General features: G+C 43.0%; 1 protein-coding gene across 4 annotated transcripts in view; it reads right to left on the minus strand.

The window, feature by feature from the left end:
* The window catches only part of REXO1 (RNA exonuclease 1 homolog), a 285,055-nt gene that overhangs the window by 135,687 nt on the left and 124,773 nt on the right, over window positions 1-24,595 (minus strand). For all 4 annotated transcript variants that reach the window (XR_013272222.1, XR_013272223.1, XM_077475823.1 and 1 more), the window contains exons 6-7: window positions 16,181-16,318; window positions 5,857-5,980 (exon numbers count right to left, since the gene is read on the minus strand). Coding sequence is in view for 2 of the 4 variants with exons in the window: in XM_077475823.1 (XP_077331949.1) it covers window positions 5,857-5,980; window positions 16,181-16,318 (262 nt within the window). In the remaining 2 variants the exon portion in view is untranslated. The remainder of the gene's footprint in view (window positions 1-5,856; window positions 5,981-16,180; window positions 16,319-24,595) is intronic.

Below are 24,595 nucleotides of genomic sequence, written 5' to 3' on the forward strand. Positions count from 1 at the left end.
CAGACCTCAATCCAACAGAAAATTTGTGGTCAGACTTAAAGATTTCTGTTCACAAGCACAGACTATCCAACTTGAAGGAGCTGGAGCAGTTTTGCAAGGAGGAATGGGCAAAAATCCCAGTGTTAAGATCAGGTAAGCTCATAGAAACTTATCCAAAGCAACTTGGAGTTTTGATAGCCACAAAAGTGGCTCTACAAAGTATTGACTTTAGGGGGTGAATAGTTATGCACATTTACTTTCTGTTATTTTGTCCTATTTGTTGTTTGCTACACAATAAAAAAATCTTTAAAGCTGTGGGCATGTTCTGTAAATGAAATGAAGCAAATCCTCAAACAATCCATGGCAATTCCAGATTGTGAGGCAACAAAACACGAAAAATGCCAGGGGGGTGAATACTTTTCCAAGGCACTAGAGAGATTATATATATATATATATATATATATATATATATATATATATATATATATATATATATATATATATATATATATATATATATATATATATATATATATATATATATTTTTTTTTTTTTTTTTATTATAATAATATAAATTGTTAGCAGAACAGTGTGCATCATCACTAAATGTATTTGTGGTCATGTTCTTGTCATGCACTGCGCTACTACATTCTTCTATGTATGTATGTATATTATATAATATATATATACACACATATATATATATATGTGTGTGTGTGTGTGTGTGTATGTGTGTGTATATATATATATATGTATATACACATACACACACACATACCTTGCGAAAGTATTCGGCCCCCTTGAACTTTTCAACCTTTTGCCACATTTCGGGCTTCAAACATAAAGATATAAAATTTGTATTTTTTGTGAAGAATCACCAACAAGTGGGACACAATTGTGAAGTGGAACGAAATCTATTGGATTTTTGAAACTTTTTTAACTAATGAAAAAATGAAAAATGGGGCGTGCAAAATTATTCGGCCCCCTTGCGTTAATACTTTGTAGAGCAACCTTTTGCTGCGATTACAGCTGCAAGTCGCTTGAGGTATGTCTCTATCAGTTTTACACATCGAGAGACTGAAATTCTTGCCCATTCTTCCTTGCAAAACAGCTCGAGCTCAGTGAGGTTGGATGGAGAGCGTTTGTGAACAGCAGTTTTCAGCTCTTTCCACAGATTCCGATTGGATTCAGGTCTGGACTTTGACTTGGCCATTCTAACACCTGGATACGTTTATTTGTGAACCATTTCTTTGTATAATTTGCTGTATGTTTGGGATCATTGTCTTGTTGGAAGATAAATCTCCGTCCCAGTTTCAGGTCTTTTGCAGACTCCAACAGGTTTTCATCCAGAATTTTAACCATCTTCCCTGTCCCTGCTGAAGAAAAGCAGGCCTAAACCATGATGCTGCCAGCACCATGTTTGACAGTGGGGATGGTGTGTTGAGGGTGATGAGCTGTGTTGCTTTTACGCCAAACATATCGTTTTGCATTGTAGGCAAAAAGTTCGATTTTGGTTTCATCTGACCAGAGCACCTTCTTCCACATGTTTGGTGTGTCTCCCAGGTGGCTTGTGGCAAATTTTAGACAAGACTTTTTATGGATATCTTTGAGAAATGGCTTTCTTCTTGCCGCTCTTCCATAAAGGCCAGATTTGTGCAGTGTACGACTGATTGTTGTCCTATGGACAGACTCTCCCACCTCAGCTGTAGTTCTCTGCAGTTCATCCAGAGTGATCATGGGCCTCTTGGCTGCATCTCTGATCAGTCTTCTCCTTGTCTGAGCTGAAAGTTTAGAGGGACGGCTAGGTCTTGGTAGATTTGCAGTGGTCTGATACTCCTTCCATTTCAAAATTATCACTTGCACAGTGCTCCTTGGGATGTTTAAAGCTTGGGAAATCTTTTTGTTTCCAAATCCGGCTTTAAACTTCTCCACAATAGTATTACGGACCTGCCTGGTGTGTTCCTTGGTCTTCATGATGCTCTCTGCGCTTTCAACAGAACCCTGAGACTATCACAGAGCAGGTCAATTTATACAGAGACTTGATTACACACAGGTGGATTCTATTTATCACCATCAGTCATTTAGGACAACATTGGATCATTCAGAGATCCTCGCTGAACTTCTGGAGTGAGTTTGCTGCACTGAAAGTAAAGGGGATGAATAATTTTGCACACACCACTTTTCAGTTTTTTATTTGCTAAAAAAGTTTAAATTATCCAATAGATTTCGTTCCACTTCACAATTGTGTCCCACTTGTTGCCAATTCTTCACAAAAAATTAAAATTTTATATTTTTATGTTTGAAGCCTGAAAAGTTCAAGGGGGCCGAATACTTTCGCAAGGCACTATATATATATATATATATATATATATATATATATATATATATATATATATATATATATATATATATATATATATATATATAAATAAACACACACACACTAATAAATATAACAATATTTTTCGCTGGAGCAATGCCTGTGCGTCTTATAAAGCCAATACTGGACAGCCAGAACCCCCCCCCCCCCCCCCCCACCCCTGGTTGCCATGTCACAATACAGGACTGCAGTCTCCCGCGAGCGCTGGGCAATCTCGTCACTCAAAGAAAACAGAAATCAGAGCGGCCACAGCAGCCAAATGGAGTACTGCCGGTGACAGGTGGACAGGCGACTGATGAAATACTCGCCAGTCACCAGGCACAGAACAGGCTGCATTTAATGGACACAGGTAAGGCTGCAAGTCAGGCACCATTTTATGGGACTGATTAGGCTGCATTTATTTGACACAGGTCAGGCTGCATTTCATGGGCACTGGTAAATATTTTGGTATACCATTTGATTTCGGATTTTTTTTTCTTCTTGTTTTCCTCCTCTAAAACCTAGGTGCGTCTTATGGTCACAGGTGTGTCTTATGGAGCGAAAAATACACTACAGTATATAATATATATATATATATATATATATATATATATATATATATATATATATTATGTACATTTTTAATTACATCTCTGTAGCACCAGCACGTCTGTCCACTGTGGTCCTTGTTCTCCATTTTTACCATCCTTTTTGCCATCATTTCCCCAGTGATTTTCCACCTGGTGCACATGGGCCACTTGTGTGCTAAGGAATTCAGCGGCAGTCTTGTTTCCATCTTGGGCTTTTTCTGTTTGGCTGGCGATTGCTCTCATTCAGGTTGCTTGGCAACCTTTGGGTCTGGCCCGCTGCTGTCAGCCTGCCCACATGCGTGTCAGTGGGTGTATGATGTGGGACACTGCCCCGTCCCAAAGGTCATGGCTGCGGCACATGCCACACACCAGGGGACCAGCTTGGAATGTACACCAGACTAGCGTGGCAGAAGTACACTGTAGCTACAGCTTTGCTTCCCGCTAGCATAAAAGGATCTTGCAAGCCTAATTACTCTTATCCATCTGCTAGATCCAGTGATGGGACGCACCCATGTCCTTTTATGGAATAGACTGCACCCATCCATTTCTTTGAAATATGGTAAATTTCTTATTTTTTCATTGGGTTTGCATTGATGGAATTTTATTGTTTTTGACACGATGCCTTTACGGCTATGATTCTGAAGCAATAGTTTGCATTATTTTGACCCAAACATTCAAGGTGAGCGTTAGTCTTTTTATGAGTTTTTACAATATAAAATAGATATAAATAAAGTTAAAAGCAGACAAATTGTCATCCAGTGATGGAAAAATTATATATTCTTTATATCCTTGCCATTCAACATTGGCTGGTCTCTCTGGTTTGGCACCACCTTTGGGAGCACTAATTCCCTGGACCCTTGGATGAACATGACTGTCTGGTTTTAAATTATTTGTGGCTTGTACATGCGTCTGCATAGATTTAGTCAACATATAAGTTACATATTTCCTCTAGTGACAAATATGGTTTTATGTATATATCATGCAATTTGTTTACCTTCGTTACAGAAGGAATCTGCTCTAGTAATTTACACACCCCCGAAGAAAGAAGTCTCTGGAGCGCGTGGGTCTATGCAATTTGCTATGGGGTCATCATGGTAGTCCTGTGACCACTCTATAGTTTCAATTTCTCAAGTTCTCTATGCATGTTCATGTTGACACTTACACCTATCAGCCACTTGTGTTAGCGTTTTAATATTGTCAATCTAATACATTTTACTACTTTTTGATATTATTGATTTAAATTTATTGGGCCATTAAAGTCCCGTTAAGGGGGAGCCTTCTCCATTTTTACATACTATTAAATTATGCACCACAATGAATTAGGGAAATGCATGTTAGCATTCGGGTGCACTGCTAGCATACTAAACTTTAAAGCCCTCACCAGGTTGGCCACTCTCATTTGATGTCACTGCCATTGAAAGCGTAGGGAAGAGGTCATACAACAGGACTATCAAAATTTTGCCTTTTTTGGCACAACAGGTACTGTGATGGTCAATGTAATCCTTATAGAATCACTTTACACTAACAAGTGTGTCAATACACAACCCCAAATCCAATAATGTTGGGACGCTGTGTAAAGTGTATATAAAAACAGAACTCAAGGATCTGCAAATCTTATAAACCCATATTACATTGAAAACATATCAAAAGTTTAAACTGAGAAAAGAACCCAAATACAAAAACACATAATTAAAGCAGTGCTCCTGTCTTTTTTTAGTTTATTAAAAGTCAGCAGCTACAAAAAAATGTAGCTGTTGACTTTTAATAAACAGACAGAAACTCATCTGTCCCACGGTCCAGCTGTGTCCACCCCGAAGCCTCACTCTTCTCCCCCTCCTCTCCATGGCGCTGTCATTGCAACTGTGGGCTTCACAGTCGAGTTGCACTGCACTCTCCTAGTGGCAAGGCAATCCCCTTGGACCTGCGATGTGTCTCAGAAGATTACAGAGATGGAAGGGCCACCTGGGGGGGGGGGGGGGAAAGAAAGAGGAGTGCCTAGGTGGTCAAAACCAGGTACTCACTCCCACCGCCCGAAAAAAATCTTAAATGCCACAAGTGGCATTTAAATGGGCAAGGAGTGCTTAAAGCAGACGTTCCACTCACTTTTGGGTGAAACTCTGCTTTAAATCTGACTTTACAGGCATGTAAGGGAACACTTCTACATGAGGAAAGCAGCAATGGTAACTAAACAGAAAAAGACATAACTACCCTTTTACAGCTAATACATATATACATGAACAATCCAGCATAATAAATGATCCAAACCTCAAATGTGTGTATAGCCAACACGCAGAAAAATCCCAAGGTTAAAGAAAAATCGACCAGACCCTGCAATTGTTTTAGAACAATCAGCGAGGTAGTACAAAAAAGCAATAAACAACCTGGACCATTATGTCATCAAAAAATTGAAAGTTGATGGACTGGGGGTAATTAAAATATCCTCTGTTTATCCCCAACTGAAAAATGAATGGCTTCATAGTAGAAGAGTCCTGATTTTTACTGGCCTGACCATTCACCAACTGAAAATATTTGGCACATCTTGAAAGGAAAATTATGACAAAGACTACCCAGGATTGTTGAGCAGTTAGAATCCTATATTAGGCAAGAATGGAACCTCCCAAAACAACAGCAACTGGTCTCCTTAGTTCCCAGATGTTTTACAGTGTTAAAAGAGGGGGTGCTACATCATGGTAAACCTGGCCCCGTGCCAACTTTGAGATGTTTTGCTGCCAATTTCAAAATTAGTTTTTTTTTTTTTAATTTTAAATACTTGATATGTTTTGTCAACAAAATATGGGTATAGAAGATTTGCAAACCATTGCATTCTGTTTATATATAGATTTTACACAGCATTCCAACTATCTTAGAATTGTAAATTAATTTACTTCACTGCAATCCTATACACGCAAACATACTATTTTACGCACTTTGAGACGTAGCTTTGTTCACGGGTCCTTGACTTCTTAGTTTCTTCAGAGTGTTGACAGCTACATTCAGATAAATATTACGGCTGCTGCTACGACTGTACACTAACTTTTCTTCTTCAAGGGCCTATAAAAGGTAGAATATTAGAATTTAAAAAGGAATTGATACAAATTCAGTTAACCTCCTAATGCCCGAGGGTAGAACAAATCCTGAAGCCTGAACATGAACAAGAGTACTTAGTGTACTCAGGTGAATAAACCTTTTAATTTTTAGGACAAATTGGGCTTTCATTTGGTGTTAAATGGTAATGGATATCTGCCGTTTTTTTGTTTTTTTTTATCATCAAAAGGAAACCTGGCAAAAATAGTAAAAAGATATCCCAAAGAACAAACCAAAATAAATTGTCCTGCTCCTCACGATCACAGTGATTCCATATATACTACTGAAAAGTTTTAAGCACCTGAGAAAAATACAGTAAATAGGAATGCTTTCAGAAATAGAAGTGTTTAGTTTATTTTTATCATCAGTTAAATAAATGAAGGTACACTTGAACACAGTTTTTGAAGGAACTCGGCAGGTAGGTTGTTCCAAACATCTTAGTGAACCAACCACGGATCTTCTGTGGATGTAGGCTGCCTTAATTGCTTCTGTCTTCATGTAATTCCAGACAGACCCAATGATGTTGAGAACATGGCTCTGTGAGGGCCAAACCATCACTTCCAGGACTCCTTGTTCTTTACGCTGAAGATAGTTCTAAATGACACTGGCTGTATCTTTGGGGTCATTGTCCTGCAGCAGAATAAATTTGGGGCCAATCACACTCCTCCTTTATAGTATGATGGATAAGAATCTGCCTGCATTTCTCAGCATTGAGGACACCATTGATCTGGACCAAATTTCCAATTCCATTTGTAGAAATGCAGCCCCAATCTACCCTCTGTTAAAGCCAAATATTTCAAATTTGATTAATCAGTCCGGAGCACCTGCCATCATTTTTTTTTTTTTTGCACCCCAGTTCCTTTGTTTTTGGGGCGTAGTTGAGTCGCTTAGCCCTGTTTCCACATCGGAGGTATGGCTTTTTGCCCACAATTCATCCATGAAGACCGGCGGCACAGTGGTGTAGTGGTTAGCACTCTCACCTAGCAGTAAAAAGAGTTGCTGGTTCGTACCCCAACCACGACACCACCTGCCTGGAGTTTGCATGTTCTCCCTGTGCCTGCGTGGGTTTCCTCCGGGTACTCCGGTTTCCTCCCACACTCCAAAGACATGCAGGTAGGTTAATTGGCTTCTGTCCAAAATTGGCCCTAGTATATGAACGGGGACCTTGGATTGTGGACTCCTTGAAGGTAGGGACCGATGTGAGTGTGCAATGTACAGGGATAGGGACAATTGTAGACACTCACTCAGGTTTAACTGGATGGACTTTATTCAACCTTACTATGTAACCATTTCTGGCCAGACTGTCTTCTACAACCTCACCTTAGCAGCAGAGCTTGGCTGTTCCTCATCCGGTTTTATGTCTCCTACATAGCCGTTTGTTTTAGTTAAAGGGTTACTAAACCCACAAAAGTAAAATCAGTGTGTATATGCAGTAAAGCAGGGGTAGGCAACCTCTTTAGGGGGTGGAGGTCTACACGAACAACATGGAAGAGATCAAAGATCTCCGCGGTGCGCCTTTTCATTTTTAGAAAATGTTTTACTAGCAAGACCCCAATAACAAGCAAAGACATAGAATTTCTTCTGTGGCCACGAACCAAAGCATTGTGACTAGGGCTGAAACAACTAATCGATTATGAAATGAATCGATTACTATTTTCATAATTGATTAATCGGCCAGTAACATAGTGGGGTTAAAATAAAAACTAAAATGAGCCCTTCATAGTACAAAAAGAGCAAACAATTGCTACTGTAAATATTACTTTCACAGTTCTACAGTAAAAGAAAAATTAATTTTAGTTTTTTTTAACCCCATTACGTTACTACACGTCTTAAACCTGGTTCACATCTATGTGTTTTTTGCAGAAACGCACTACAGTTCATTTACATGATTTCCTATGGGACACGTTCACGCAAAACTGTGCTTTTTTGGTTCAATATACGTCAATAGAGAAGCTGCATAGAAACATGTAATGCGTTTTTGCAAAAATTTGTGTTTTTTATTCTGCCTAACAACAAGTTGGCCAAAAAAAAATGCAAATCACCGCAAAATCACGTGTGCAAAAATTAAAATGCACAGCAGAAACAGATCAAAAGCAAACTGCATAGGTCTGTACCGAGCCTTATGCTGGCCACATCAATTCTCAGATGAGAATATTCAGGCGAAAAATCTTTGTACAGTCGCTGAATGAAAGAAAAGTGAAAATTTCAAACATTCTGATTTTAACATTCTGTTTTTAAAAATGAATGTAATTTCTGAATGAAAACCACATACACTGTCCGAAAATTCCTTTGACCAAGCAGTTTTCCATTTCCAAATTTTCCCAGCACTGTGGCTGAAAATGAACGTCGGTTTGACCCCACTAACGATTAGAAAATAGAACGAACACTCTTAAAATTACTTTTTTTTTTTGAAGGAAGATTTTGTTTTTAATAAAAACAAAAAAAAATAAAAAATTGATCTAAGTCTGATGATATTTACCAGATTCACTCTCTAATAGTATATACAGTACATCTCTTTTGTCTGTTATTCTCAAAGTGGATTAGATATTTTGCTCCCTAACCATATAGATGGTTATTTATATTTACCACTGCATAGAGATATTTAAGAATAAATTGCCTTTTTTTTTTAAAACTTGACATAGTAACTAAATTATACACCACACTTTTTTTTTTTTAAAGGTTATTAACCGATTAATCAAAACAATAAATCGGAGCAACTAATCGATTATGAAAATAATCGTTAGTTGCAGCCCTAATTGTGACCACAGTTTGAGTATACCCCCAGCCGCTGTCTCTGCAGCCTAAGGGGGAATGGTTGGAAGGTAATAAAACTGCGGCTAAGCTGAGGGGGTTTTAATGCCCTCCACCCCCTAAAGAGGTTGCCTACAGATGCTTTACTGCATATACACACGGATTTTACTTTTGTAGGTTTAATAACCCTTTAACTGAAACAAACGGCTATGTAGGAGACATAAAACCGGGTGAGGAACAGCCAAGATCTGCTGCTAAGGTGAGGTTGTAGAAGACAGTCTGGCCAGAAATGGTCTTCATGGACGAATTGTGGGCAAAAGACCATACCTCCGATGTGGAAACAGGGCTAAGCGACTCAACTACGCCCCAAAAACATAGGAACTGGGGTGCAAAAAGGTGCTGTCATTTTTTGGCTTTAGCAGAGGGTAGATTGGGGCTGCATGGAAATTTGGTCCAGATCAATGGTGTCCTCACTGCTGAGAAATACAGGCAGATTCTTATCAAATATACTATAAAGGAGGCGTGTGATTGGCCCCAAATGTATTCTTCAGCAGGACAATGACCCCAAAGATACAGCCAGCGCAATTTAGAACTATCTTCAGCGTAAAGAACAAGGAGTCCTAAAGTGATGGTTTGGCCCAACCACTAGTGTGAACAAGCTCTAACGCACAGACCACTTTATAAAGTGTCACAAAATTACCCCTTCTGCTCAGTGCAAGTCACTCCCTACCCATATTCCTCGCAAAAGAGACCTTCACTAACTTCCCTTATCCCCCCTGCCAGCTTACTCCCTCAGTACAGACTCCTTGTCCAGCACAGACCAATCAGCTTTCCAACACAGAACCACCCCCCCCCCCCCCACAATACAGACCCCCCTTCCCAGTTCAGGTGCATTAAGAAAGAAAGAAAAACCTCATCCCTTCTCTCCAACCCCCCCAGGGTACAACACTGAAATCAGAAGTAGGAGAGGACACTTGCTCTGGCACTGAGCTACCTCTCTCACTGAAGCAGCACAGCAGGTGTGGGCTCGGTGGGGCTGCTGCAGCCCCCTCTGTTTTTTTGCGTTCCACAGTGCTAAAGAAACCTAGACAGCTACAGCAGCCCCAGTGAGCTTGCAAGTCTGTGCTGCTTCAGTGAGTGGTAGCTCAGTGCCAGAGCAAGGCTCCTCCACTGCTCTGCCTGCCCGTCTTTCTGCTTTGCTGCTTCGTGCCCCCCAGATTCCCTCCTCACCTGTTGTCTGCCAGGATCTCTCTCTGATTTGCCTTTTTCTTCTCTGATCTCCCTTCCCTTGACTCTCCTTCCTTGATCCGACAGCCGCAGCAGCCCCAGTGAGCCCACACCTGCTGCTTCAATGAGAGGTAGCTCAGTACCTGAGCAAGTCTTCTCCCCTGTGCCACCTGCCCGGCGCTCTACTTTGTTGCTCCGCCCACCCGGTTACATAGTTATATAGTCCGTAAGGTTGAATAAAGACACCAGTCCATCCAGTTCAACATAAGTGAGTGTCTACAATTGTCCCTATCCTTGTACATTGCACACTCACATCGGTCCCTACCCTCAAGGAGCCCACAAGCCAAGGTCCCCATTCATATACTAGGGTCAATTTTGGACAGAAGCCAATTAACCTACCTGCATGTCTTTGGAGTGTGGGAGGAAACCGGAGTACACGGAGGAAACCCATGCAGGCACAGGGAGAACATGCAAACTCCAGGCAGGTAGTGTCGTGGGGATTCAAACCAGCGACCCTTCTTACTGCTAGGTGAGAGTGCTAACCACTACACCACTGTGCTGCCTGATTCTCCCGCTCAGCTCTCTTTGTTGCTCCGCCCGCCTGGTTCTCTCCTTCCTGATCTGCCCGCCTGACTATCCTGCCGTGATTTCCCCCCCCCCCCCCCCGCTTGGCGCTCTTCTTCTGTGATCTGCCCGCCCGGCACTCTCCTTCTCTACCCTGGACTTCTCAACAACGGGAAGGAGCAGCATAGCCCAGGGTCGGTAATGCAAAGACTCGTTCTACCCATCACCTGGCCGCAATCGACAGGTAGATCGTGAACGACAGGTTGCCAACCTTGGCAGTAAAGCATGCTTGTTATATTCACTGTGGAATATAAGGGATTAATTCTTTGCATTGTGTATAAAGGCTGTGGGATCCTCCTCCTCTTGAAATTACTCCAACCCATCTCTTGAAAGAACAGAGCATTTGGAGTCAGGCTGCACATGCTCAGTTTGAGGTGTATTGCCAGAGAGTTTTGCTTGGGAGAGTGCAAGTGATCAGCACTGTCCCAGACAAAGAATCAGGAGTAGAATGAAAACTCGTACTACAAGCTTAAGCAGACAATGATACAAATCACAAGATTTTTGTACTGTAAAATCTTCTCTGAAGTTCGTTGACGGACACAGCAGCTCTTCCCAACCTTAGGGTTATATTGCCGCTTTAGGAGAGGACTAGGCAGAAAGTGTTAAAAACAGCAACGCTTGCACAGTACCACCAAGGGGGCAGTCCTACTGGCTATTACCCTTCACACTGCATCCAGCAGCTCAGTTTGTCAAAAGCAGTAGAAACAAATAGGAGGGGTGGGTGCTGTGTCCTTCAATGAACTTCAGAGAAAAGGATTTTACCGGGAGTACAAAAATCCTATTTTCTCTATCGTTCACTGATGGACACCGCAGCTCTTCTTGACCTTAGGGACGTCCCCAAGCAGTGTCAAAGAAACGAGGGGTGGGAACAGCAAACATTAACTCAACCCATAACCAGAGCTCCTCAGCAGAGGAGTTGCAACCATAAACAGCCACCTGCAAAACCTTGCGGCCGAAGCAAGCATCCCAAGATGCGGTCAACTCAACCTTGTAAAATTTTGTGAAAGTGTGAACAGACGACCAGGTCACCGCCTTACACACCTGGCAAATGGACGCTTGATGTCGGAAAGCCCAGAGGCACCAATTGCCCTGGTAGAATGTGCCGTGACAGGAAAGGGGGGCACCCATCCCTTTATGGCATAAGCCTGAACTACAATCTGTTTGATCTGCCGAGAGATGGTGGCCAATGAGACCGGCAGTCCCTTCTTCGGACCAGCCACCTATACAAACAGCAAGTCCAACCTCCGAAAAGGAGCCGTCGCAGACATATACACCCGCAGAGCCCGCAGAGGAATGAAAAGCCACCTCTTTGGAGTGTGACGGCCGAGGACATAAGGATGGAAGCACAATGTCCTCATTTAGGTGAAAGGCCAAAACAACCTTTGGAAGAAACAAAGCCTATTCGTTCTCGCATCGGCAGTTCTCAAGGAACATCCGCCACCATTTGTACTATGTCGGCGTACCACGGACACCAAGGCCAATCTGGGGCAATCACAATTACCGGAATGCCCTCGGCCTCCACTCTGCGAAGCAGATGTGGTAGAAGTTTGAGTGGGTGGAAAAGCATAAATCAGTCAATAATGGAGCCACCAACGCGTCTGCCGCGTCCGCCCAGGGATCCTTTGACCCGGCCACAAACCTCTGTACCTTCTGATTCAGTCAAGAGGCCAGGAGATCCACATCTGGCATGCCCCACCTTAGGCAAAGGATCTGAAATACATTCGGATGTAGCGACCATTCCCCTTGGTCCAGAATCTGATGACTTAGGTAGTCTGCTTGCCAGTTTTCTACGCCCAGACTGTACACGTCTGACCGAGCCGGCACATGCCGCTCTGCCAAACACAGGATGTGAGCGACCACCAGTGCTGCAGCCAAGCGCCTTGTTCCTCCTTGATAGTTGACACACGCCACCACCGTGGCGTTGTCCGACTGGATACTGACCGGACACTCCAGTAGCCTCTGTGACCATGTGGAGAGGCACCACCTGATTACCCCAAGTTCTAGCACGTTGATCAGCAGGTGCGACTCTTCCTGGGTCCACAGACCCTGGGCGGACTGTACGCCCCAACCCCCCCCCCCCCCCCAACCGGTCAGGCTGGCGTCCGTTGTGATCACCGTCCAATGAAAAGGAAGGAACAACTTCAAGGACATACTTAAGGCCCTGCACAAAGCGGTCCGCCAGTTACACGAAGACCGGGGAAGCCTGTTGCTTCTCCAATTCACGGTGCAACAATTTTGCCCATTCAGTACGACACCAGGGCTGTGGCTAAGACTGGCCACAGTGCTGACCCCACCACTGTAAACATGGACCAGGCAACCGCCTCGGCCCTTCTGTCGGCAAGGTCCTTGAAAGCAGGAGTCCCTTCCACCGGAATCGTGGTTACCTTATTTAACCTGGAGAGGGGGGGGGGGTCAACAATCGGAGGAGATGTACATTTTTTCAGGAGACTCTCCTCAAAATGGTAACGCACCTACGTGCATTTCGGGACTGAAAAGGGCCGCTGTGGTTTTCCTGACTCCTTGTAAATAAGCGTATCAAAATAAGTTGGGTAAGGGAACATCTTAGCCGCGCGGGCCGGCTTGTGGGACCCGCCATATCCTCCATTTTTAGTATATCCGCACCACTGTAATAAGCTATCCTACAAGCGCCTTTTTTCCTGCGCTGACCCGGAGTCATCCTCACTGTCTGAACATTCCTGGTCCGCATCCTCCGATACATCAGAACAGGGGCCGCTTGTCACAGCTTTTCCCAGAACACGGTGGGGTGAGGAGACATTTTTTACCACTTCTACCCTGGCAACAAAGGCCTCCAGGACCGCCATCAGAGTGTCCATAGGAACCGCAGGTGCAGGGAAACCAGTTGCAATAACGGGGATGTCTGGGGAAGAAGCGCCAGCTTCTGACACCATGCTGACCCACACTCGCCTGTCACCACTTAGGGACCTAAGGCAAGTCACAAAAAAAGTCCACTCTCCTAGCTGCCACTGATGAGGGGCCCCCCGCAGGAGTCACCACCCTGACCCAGGTACTGAGCTGTGCTGATGTTGTCTGCTCTCCCCTGGGTCATACACGAGGTGTGTGTGGAAAGCACACAGTTCTAGAAGGAAACAAGCACCCAGCGCTAGAGGCAAAACTACATGAGGCTACTAGAAAATGGCCGCCTCAGCAAAAATGTCTGAGGGCGCAAAGAAAATGACCGTCAAACTATTAGAAAATGGCTGAAATGCAAAAAACTGGCTGTGGCTACAAAAAAAATAGGATTTTTTGTACTCACCAAACAATCCTTTTCTCTGTAATTCACCGACCGACAGCTCCTCTCTCTAACAAATGGGTTGTTAGCCTTATCACTAGGAGAATACTAGGCATAGTTGTAACACAACACTCAGAACTCTTAGTTCCACCCAGGGGGGCGGTGCCTCGGGTTACAGCCCTCCCACCTGCCAGGCAGACCTCAGTACCGACAAGTAGGACAAGGCCGTCAGTTCTGAAACCCTCTTGGCCGATGTAATGGCCACTAGAAAGACCACTTTCTGGGAAAGAGTCAACACGAGAATCTCCCTGATATTTTCAAACGGCGGTTTTTGAAGCGCCGACAAAAACAGGTTCAAATCCCATGGGGGTAACGTTGGACGCACCGGAGGGACTACATGTCGTACCCCCTGAACGAAGGTACTCACTAAGGAGTGCGATGCCAGGGGTCGTTGAAAAAAAAAGACAGCCAAGTCTGAAATTTGCCCTTTGATGGTGCTTAATGCCAATTTCTGGTCTACTCCTTGCTGGAGAAACAGCAGGATCCTGGATATGGGAAAGGAGTGCAGATGCCATCCTTTCTCCTCACACATGGAGATGTAGGCCTTCCAGGTACAATGGTATATATCTTCCGAGAAGATTTCCATGCTCTCAACATAGTTCCGTGCTCTCAACATAGGGATCACTGAGTCCGACAGACCCCGGTTCCTCAACACAGGAGACGGACAACAGAGGTTTTCAACAAAGGTCATTGGGTCTCTCCCCTTTGCTTTTTTGGGCAGACCCACTATGATGAACATTGTTGCAGCAGAGACGATTCTCCAGATTGTCCAACCTGTTAGTTTCTGTTAACAAATTATGTGCAGTTAGCCTTTCCCTGGCTAAGGGAGGCAGCTGATCCTTAAGATCACAGACACGACTTTCCACAGCCGTTGTCCGCGCACAGATTTTTTGCAGGTCTTGTCTCAGCCGGGGTACTTCTGCCCTCAGACCTCCAAACTGATCTTTTAGGGTATTAAATGATGCTGTGCACTTGTTAACAGCGCAGAGTATTTCTGCCAGGGTAGGTTGTTCAGGCTCATCCACTTCTGGATCAAGGAGCGGAGAGGCCTGTGACCCCATAGCATCATCAATATCATCAATACTGGTGTCAGGCAGGAGAGCATCAACAGCCTGTGTCTGGTCCCCACACCCAAGATGGCAGGTGGCCCTCCCATCATCCACCAGTTCTGCCTCCAATGCCCTAGACAGTTTCTGTGTGAAATATAAAATTTGGCTCTTCAGGGACTTGTTGGATTTACTGCCCCCATCTTTAGGCTTCTCAGAACAGCGTGGTGTACACTGCGGGAAGGCCGCAGTGGCACCATCTTGTATGTCCAGGGCAGCCGCCTCATCTTTCCCTTCTTGTCATCCCTCTTGTGCAGAGGGCTAGCGGCAGTTCAGGAAGGGGGACCAGAGCGTTAGCCAGCAAGGAGACCTGAAATCTTAGCGTTATATAAGCTGGGGGAGTATCCGTATAGACTGTGGAAACCGCATCCTTTCACATGCCAGTCTTGGCCACACACTCCTGTGTGGTATAATTGGTTCATCATACACCTGACTCCCACAAAATCCCACACACCAGATTTCTTTTTCTTTTTTACTTCTGTTTGCTCATTTGCATCTTGAAAATTGATAACAAAACATAATATATATATACCTAAAATACACTGATCCTGACCTCTGACTATGCCCATGACCTTTAACCCCACCACAGATCAAACCCTCATTCAACTAATTTATCTTTGTTCTCCAATTTTTTAACACACATTTCTCATCTAGCAAGCAGAAAAGGAAACATTGATGTTGATTTGCTAAAACTGGAGTGTGCAAAATATGGTGCAGCTTTGCACAGAAACCAATCAGGTTCTATTTTTTAATGTCAGAGCTTAAGCAAACAAGTTGAAGTTAGAAGTTGATTGGCTACCATGCATAGCTCCCCAGATTGAGTGCTCCAGTTTTAGTAACTATGTTTTTTTTTAGATACAGCTGTCAGGTTTTTCTTGGCACCATATATTGCACGCTTCAGTTTTAGTAAATCAACCCAATTGTATATTTTTCTTGACACACAGAAAACAACACAGGGTGAGCTGTAATGTAACGGATTACTGTGATAGCCAGAGGCCATCACATCAGGTGACTGGTTTCCGATTGTTAGTACAAGACCCAAAGCTCACGATGCACAAAACACAGTGGCGCACATTTGTGGCCTCACAGATAAAGACTCACCTGCACGAGGCTGCATATACTTGTTCAGTAAAGGGTTTGGTAACATACCTTATCAAATGCTTCCTTTTCCGAAACACAACATTTTAAGCATTCATCAATAAAGATGTTCAAGTAACGCTGACGAATACTAGTTGGTACTTTTGCTCCATATTCAGTGGGAATGACTGGCCTCTTCAGGGCAGCACTCTGAAAAAAAAAAAAAAAAAGGTTATTATATATTTTTTTTTAACCACTTGACCTCCGGAAGGTTTTACCTTCTTCATGACTAGACCATTTTTAACCATTTAGCCCTGCGTTACTTTACTGGTAATTGCGCGTTCATGCAACGCTGAGCACAATTTACACTGGAGAACAAAAATAGAGAACAACCTACAAATGCCAAAATGTTAAGGTCACTGCTTTGTCCTATTGGAAATGATCCAAACAGGAGTAAAAGAGCAGTTTTTTGTTAAGCATATTTCATGAGTTGCATACATTTTGAAGCACAAAATAAAAAACTTCACTGAGATTTGAAAAAGAATATTGATCACAATTAGAGAACACTTTCAGATAGCTCCCAGTTATTGGTGTTAATTTGGCACCTTGTGCCAATTTCTTTAATTATCTGACAAACCCTATTTAACTGGCAGCCTTGTGATTTATAGAAAATTGCATCTTTACATCGTCACAAACTCATTCAATTCTCCTAAAAGGGGGCTGGTCGTCCACAAAAGACAAATGCAAGAGAGGACAGGATAATGCTGAGAATCTCAATGGGCAATCGGACCAACAATGCAGCTGCGATTGCTCGCCAGTTCAGTGCTGAACAGAGTAAGGATTTGTCTCATCGTACAGGGTCTCGCTGTTGAAGAGAATTTGGACTGAAAGAAAGAATTAGCAGAAAGAATCAAAAGGCTAGACTGACCTTTGCTGAAAAGCACGTTGTGTGGACAGAGAAGAACTGGTCCAAAGCTCACTTTAGTGATGAAATCAAGTTTTAAGTGATTTTAAAGGCTTGTTTTTTTATTTTATTTTTAATTAACATACATATCATACTTACCTCCACTGTGCAGCTCGTTTTGCACAGCGTGGCCCTGAACATCCTCTTCTGGGGTCCCTTGGAGGCTCTTGCGGCTCCTCCCCACATCAGATAACCCCTTAGGACAGGGGTGCCCAACCTTTTGAACAGGGAGGGCCACTTAAGCGACTTGGTAACCGGTCACGGGCCACAATGAAAGAGCAGGCGGATGACAGGTCCATGCAGAGCGGACAAAGACACAGCCCACTCTACTCTATGGGTCCTCTGATCTGATCCACTCAGATGGAAGGGGACTGATCCCTTCTGTTTTTTTTTTTAAACCAAATCAGATTGGAGGTAGGCGTGTGTAAATGGACACAAATTTGTTTACATCTGCTGTTTCATAGAGGTGAATGGAGGGTCCGATTGGGTCGGACCGATTGTGTAAAAGGAGCCTTTCACACTAATGCAGCGCGGTGTACCTGTGTCTTTCCTGCAGGTTAGCTACACTTTGCCATATACTTCTATTGTCATCAGTGCCACGTATCAGTGCAATGTGTCATTGTCCTGGTGCTCCAGGGCCTTCAAAAGTGTAATAGGTAGTCAACAAGTTAGATGTGTAATTTATGCTCCTAGAACACCTGATGGCGCTCTCTGCATGTTGGGTCTCTCTATGTGGCCAGGCTGTGAAAAAGTCCCACACATGTGGTATTGTAATACTCAGGAGTAGCAGAATTTTTTTGGGGGGTGTCATTTGTGGTATACACATGCCATGTGAGAGAAATAACCTATTACAATGAAAATTTTGTGGAAAAAATGTAAAAAAATGAAAAATCTTAATTTTGCAAAGAATTGTGGGAAAAAAAAATGACATAAAAAAGCTCACCATGCCTCTTACTAAATACCTTGGAATGTCTACTTTCCAAAAAAGGGGTCATTTGGGGGGTATTTGTACTTTCCTGGCTTGTTCGGGTCACAAGAAGCGAGATAGGCCACCAGTACATCAAATGTGATCAATTTTCACAAAGACTAAATAATATCCACTAATTTGGGTTATTTTTACCAAAGATATGTAGCAGTATAAATTGTGGCCAAAATTTATGAAGAAAAATTAATTTGCATAATTCTGTCACAGAAACAAAGAAATATGCGTTTTTTTCCCAAATTTTCGGTCTTTTTTCATTTATAGCGCAAAAAATAAAAACCCCAGAGGTGATCAAATACCACCAAAAGAAAGCTCTATTTGTGGGAAAAAAAGGACAAAAAAATCATTTGGGTACAGTGTTGCATGACTGAGTAATTGTCATTCAAAGTGTGAGAGCACCGAAAGCTGAAAATTGGTCTGGGCAGGAAGGGTGTTTAAGTGCTCAGTAAGCAAGTGGTTAAGGTGAAAGAACACAAGGGTTTACAACCCCTTTAATTTTATTGGGTCCGATGGGCAATATGTTTGTCGTCAAATTGGGAAAAGACTGAGTGTGTAAAGAAGTCAGTGAAAGGTGGAGGGGGGAGTTTTCTGCAGCAAGAGTTGGGCCTCTCATACAGCTATATGCCAGAGTGAATGCAAATGTTTATCAGAATCTTCTCCGACAACATGCGGTTCCTTCCCTGCGTTCATCACCCAATCAGCTAGTAATTTTTAATGCATGACAATGGCCTCTATCACACAGCAAAACGGGTAAAGCAGTTCCTCGAAGCTAAAAACATTGAAATAATGAAATAGCAAGCCCAGAGTCCTCATCTAAGCCTGGAAAATCCTTGGCGACAAAGTTATGACCAAGAAACCCACTACAGTCACCGAACTGTGAAAGAGTGGGAAAAAAGGATTTTAAAAACAGCTTACTTGTAAAATCATTTTCTTTGATGTACATCGGGGGACACAGAGTCATAGTAGTTACTATGTGGGTTATAGGGCCACTGATAGGTGATGGACATTGGCACGCCCTAATGCAAGAAGTGTACTCCCAATATAACCCCTCCCACTACTGGGAGTCCTCAGTTTTGTAGCCAAGCAATACAAGTGTATACCAAGAAGGGAGGGACCTCTGTATCCTCTGATGTACATCACAGAAAAGGATTTTACAGGTAAGAGGTTTTAAAAATCCTGTTTTCTTTTCTTACATCAGGGGACACAGAGCCATAGTAATTACTATGTGGGATGTCCCCTAGCAATGGCAACTGAAGGGAGGGAGACAACAAAAAAACAGAAGGCCAGAGGACTCATACTGCAGCCTGCAGCATACTTTGCCCAAAGGCAATATCCTCATGACCTTTAATATTGATTTGATAAAATCTGTATGAACCGAAGACCAAGTCGCGGCCTTACAGATCTGAGCCATAGAGGCCTGATGATGCACCAACCAAGAGGCACTAATCGCCCTGGATGAGTGTGCTCTAACATAAGGAGGAAGGAAGAATTTTCTTCTTTAAGCTGCAGCTTGAACAATCACTTGACGAATCCTTTAGGAAAATAGTGGATTTTGACGCTGCCTGTCCACATCTTTGGACCTTCTGGCAGTACAAACAAAACATCTGTTTTGCGAACCTGAGCGGTCGCCTTAAAATAGACTCTGATCGCTCTTGCTACATCAAGGGAATGTAGTGCCATCTCTTCCCTAGATGGAGGCTTTGGGGAAAAAGAAGGAAGAATAATATCTTGGTTTAAATGAAAAAAAAATAATTTACCGCTTTTGGTAGGAATTCAGGATGAGGACATAAAACCACCTCATCCTTATGCATGATCAAATATGGCTCTTTACAAGACAGAGCTGCTAGTTCCAATATTCTTCTAACAGAAGAAATGGTAACCAGAAAGATTATCTTTCTTGTCAAAAGGGACCAAGGGAATTTCTCGTAAAGGCTCAAACGGCCGATTTAGCAAAGCCGATAAGACCAATTTTAAATCCCAAGAATTTAGAGGTGCCTTGATAGGGGGATTAATCCGTGTTATCAACTGAATAAGTTATGCACCAAGAGTGGGAAGCAAGAGTCCATTGAAAAAAAAACATTGACAAGGCCAGCTTCATTTCAGATCCCATATGCAGGAAATCAGGGATCCTGCCTAGGACATATTTCCTGGGGTGCAAACCCCTGGATCCACACCAAAAAACATATGCCTTCCAGACTTTATAGTAAAATGATTCTGGAAGCTGGCTTCCTGGCATTAATCAAAGTAGACCCTACTGAAGGAGATCACCCACAATATTTTATAAAGTGGGATTCAACAGTGAAACCCGTTACACTTTTTGTCCATAAGGTAGGATGAAATACCGGACCTTGTGCGAGAAGGTCTGGCTATAATGGCAGAGTCCGAAGGACTCCTACTGCCAATCTTTAGGATCTTGGTAAATCAAGATCTTCTGGGACCCACTGGGGCCACCAGAAACACCTCCTTTCATTCATGCTTAATCCTGCGGAGAAGGCGCGGAAGTAGCAGAACTGGAGGAAATGCATAGATCAGTGAAAACTGATCCCATAGGAAGACTAATACGTCTCCTCCGCCTGCTAGCGGATCCCTTGTTCACAACAAAGTTGTTGACTTCTTGTTGAATCTGTACGCGAATAGGTCCATGTCCAGAATACCCCATATCTGACATATCGCTAGGAAGATGTCGGGGTGAAGAGATCATTCTCCTGGAAATAATTGTTGGCGACTCAAGTAGTCCGCCCGTATTGGAAACTAACAAGGCCTGAATCTTTTTATTCCAGACCGACAGGATGGTGTTTTGAAGCAGTTTTTGTGCGTAAGGGACGGCCTAACAATCTCACGCACAGCCGAATGGAAGGATTTTTTTTGTTTTGATAAGTTGAATTAGTCCTACAATGGAACTGATTCTTGTCTGGGGTAAGAATACCTTCTTCTGTATGGCATCTATAATCAGTCCCAAGTACTGTAATCTCCTTGATGGTTTAAGGATGATCTTCCTAGGTTGAGTATCAAACCCAGAGATTTTGGGTAGTTACAGCTGTGATCAGACTGGTTTAGACCCGTGACTGAATGATGTATATTAAAAGTAGATCTTCTAAATAGGCTAAGACCGTTATGCTTTGAGCCCTTAATCTGGCTAAAGGAGGTGCCAGAATCTTTGAGAACACACGTGGTGCTGTGGCTAAACCGAATGGCAGGGCCGCAACTGAAATGATGATTGTATATTTCAAAATGCAGAAATTTCTGGTGGGCGGGAAAATTTGGCACATAGAGATATGCATTTTTGATATCGATTAAAACCAAAAAAAAAAAAAAAAAAAAAAACTCCCCTCCTTGCAGAATGGACACAACCGATCGGATTATGAAAGGATCGGATGTTTAAGTGCCGATTCAGATCTTCGAGATCTAGAATGGGTCTTACCTCTCCATTTGGTTCTGGAACCGTAAAAGGTTTGAGCCAAACCCTGTGCCCTGTTCCACTAAGGGAACCTCTGATATCACCGACAGAGATAATAGATGATCCAGAGGCCAGAAAGAGAGACTTCTTTTTCTCTGGATCCTTGGGAACATTTTCCCTTAAAAAAGACGAGGAGACGGAAACTCTCGGAACTCTAGTCGTAACCTAGAGAGAAAAACTGCAGAAATCCATCTGTCCTGAGATTGTTCCTGCCAGATCTTGAGAATTGCAGGACCTTTCCCCCTACCCGAACGAACGCGGGGTGCCCATTCTGCTTTGTGGGCTTTCTGCCCCAAGATCTCTTCTGACCCTGGTGCTGCCCTTGGATACTTTCCCTTGAACCTGACGGTTGAGGCCGTCGAGACTGCCTAGAGGCAGATACCCCTGGCCTAGGAGAGGCAGCACGATTAAAGGAGAAATGTTTGAACCTCTCCTTTTTTTCCCCATTAGAGGTCCTTTGGATGTACTTATCCAGATCGTCTCTAAATAGCCGTACACCATGAAGGGGAAAAACTGGCTAAGAGCTTTTTACACGGTGCTTCGTTTGATAAATTTTTCAGCCACAGAACTCTGCGAGAATGCACTAGTCCAAGTATAAGCCATAAGGCTTTATTGATAGAGACTTTCATAGCATTTACTGTGAAACACAGTGCATCAGATACACCAGCCCATTGGCAGGCCTGCTGATCAGGCAAAAGTTTATGTATCTTCAAACTGTTCCTTAATGGACTGAGAAACACCAATTGCAGCAAGAACCGGCTGCGCTACTGAACTTGCTAAAGCCATATTGTTTTTAGAAAGAAGTTCCAACTTTTTATCTGTTGGATCCTTTAACATCAGTGCATTATCCACCGGACATGTGAGACTCTTGCTCACTGAGGCGATTGCAGCATCAATTGCTGGAACCCCCCCATTTACTTCATAGAAATCCTCTTCCATAGATAAAGTGTGGAGAATTACTTGTGCGGATAATATTGTTTATCCTGATGTTCCCATTCAGAATACATAAGCTTTTTTAGCAATGCATGAATAGGAAAAAACATCCCCAGATGGGGGAGGTTCTAATGAACCCAATTAGAGGTATGTTCCTCAAGAGCCTGTGCTGCAGGCAGCAAAAAAGGTTGAGTAAGGGAGTACGCAAGCAACCTGTCTTGTGATGCCACTCCTTCCATATTAGGATCCTCAGAAGAGGATAAGTATCTTCCAAATATTTGGAAAGATCTACGTGAGCCTCAGACTCCTGCACCTCAATAAGAGGGTCCTGAGGACTAGATGGGAATCTGCTATGTTTAGCCCCACTATGGAGAGACATCATAGCATCAATCTTCTTTCCAAATCACAAATGGTAGAAGAAAAAAAGCTTTTGTATGATATACAGTCAGGTCCATAAATATTGGGACATTGACACAATTCTAATCTTTTTGGCTCTATACACCACCACAATGGATTTGAAATGAAACGAACAAGATGTGCTTTAACTGCAGACTTTCGGCTTTAATTTGAGGGTATTTACATCCAAATCAGGTGAACGGTGTAGGAATTACAAGTTTGTATATGTGCCTCCCACATTTTAAGGGACCAAAAGTAATGGGACAATTGGCTGCTCAGCTGTTCCATGGCCAGGTGTGTGTTATTCCCTCATTATCCCATTTACAAGGAGCAGATAAAAGGTCCAGAGTTCATTTCAAGCATGCTATTTGCATTTGGAATCTGTTGCTGTCAACTGTCAATATGAGATCCAAAGAGCTGTCATTATCAGTGAAGCAAGCCATCATCAGGCTGAAAAAACAAAACAAACCCACCAGAGATAGCAAAAACATTAGGTGTGGCCAAAGCAACTGTTTGGAACATCCTTAAAAATAAAGAATGCACTGGTGAGCTTAGCAACACCAAAAGACCCGGAAGACCATGGAAAACAGCTGTGGTGAACGACCGAAGGAATCTTTCCCTGGTGAAAAAAACACCCTTCCCAACAGTTGGCCAAATCAAGAACACTCTCCAGGAGGTAGGTGTATGTGTGTCAAAGTCAACAATCAAGAGAAGACTTCACCAGAGTGAATACAGAGGATTCACCAAAAGATGTAAACCATTGGCGAACCTCAAAAACAGGAAGGCCAGATTAGAGTTTGCCAAACAAAATCTAAAAAAGCCTTCACAGTTCTGGAACAACATCCTATGGTCAGATGAGATCACGATCAACTTGTAACAGAGTGATGGGAAGAGAAGAGTATGGAGAAGGAAAGGAACTGCTCATGATCCAAAGCATACCACCTCATCAGTGAAGCATGGCGGTGGTTGTGTCATGGCGTGGGCATGTATGGCTGCCAATGGAACTGGTTCTCTTGTATTTATTGATGATGTGACTGCTGACAAAAGCAGCAGGATGGATTCTGGAGTGTTTCAGGCAATATTATCTGCTCATATTCAGCAAAATGGTTCAGAACACATTGGACAGTGCTTCACAGTGCAGATGGACAATGACCCGAAGCATACTGTGAAAGCAACCAAAGAGTTTTTTAAGAGAAAGAAGTGGAATGCTATGCAATGGCCAAGTCAATCACCTGACCTGAATCCGATTGGGCATGCATTTCACTTGCTGAAGATAAAACTGAAGGGAAAATGCACCAAGAACAAGCAGGAACTGAAGACAGTTGCAGTAGAGGCCTGCCAGAGCATCACCAGGGATGAAACCCAGCTTCTGGAGATGTGTCTGCGTTCCAGACTTTGGGCTGTAATTGACTGCAAAGGATTTGCAACCAAGTATTAAAAAGTGAAAGTTTGATAGATGATTGTTAATCTGTCCCATTACTTTTGGTCCCTTAAAAAGTGGGAGGCACATATACAAACTGTTGTAATTCCTACACCGTTCACCTGATTGGATGTAAATACCCTCAAATTAAAGCTGAAAGTCTGCAGTTAAAGCACCTCCTGTTTGTTTCATTTCAAATCCATTGTGGTGGTGTATAGAGCCAAAAAGATTAGACTTATGTCAATGTCCCAATATTTATGGACCTGACTGTATACAGGGACGGAAGTGTTTTATGCAACAGCAGCTTCCCCTGATGGCTCAATCTGACTAGCCGC

This window comes from Lithobates pipiens, unplaced genomic scaffold (genome assembly GCF_037356315.1).
Source record: "Lithobates pipiens isolate NorthernLeopardFrog02 unplaced genomic scaffold, aLitPip1_a1.2 Scaffold_13, whole genome shotgun sequence".
Taxonomy (NCBI): domain Eukaryota; kingdom Metazoa; phylum Chordata; class Amphibia; order Anura; family Ranidae; genus Lithobates; species Lithobates pipiens.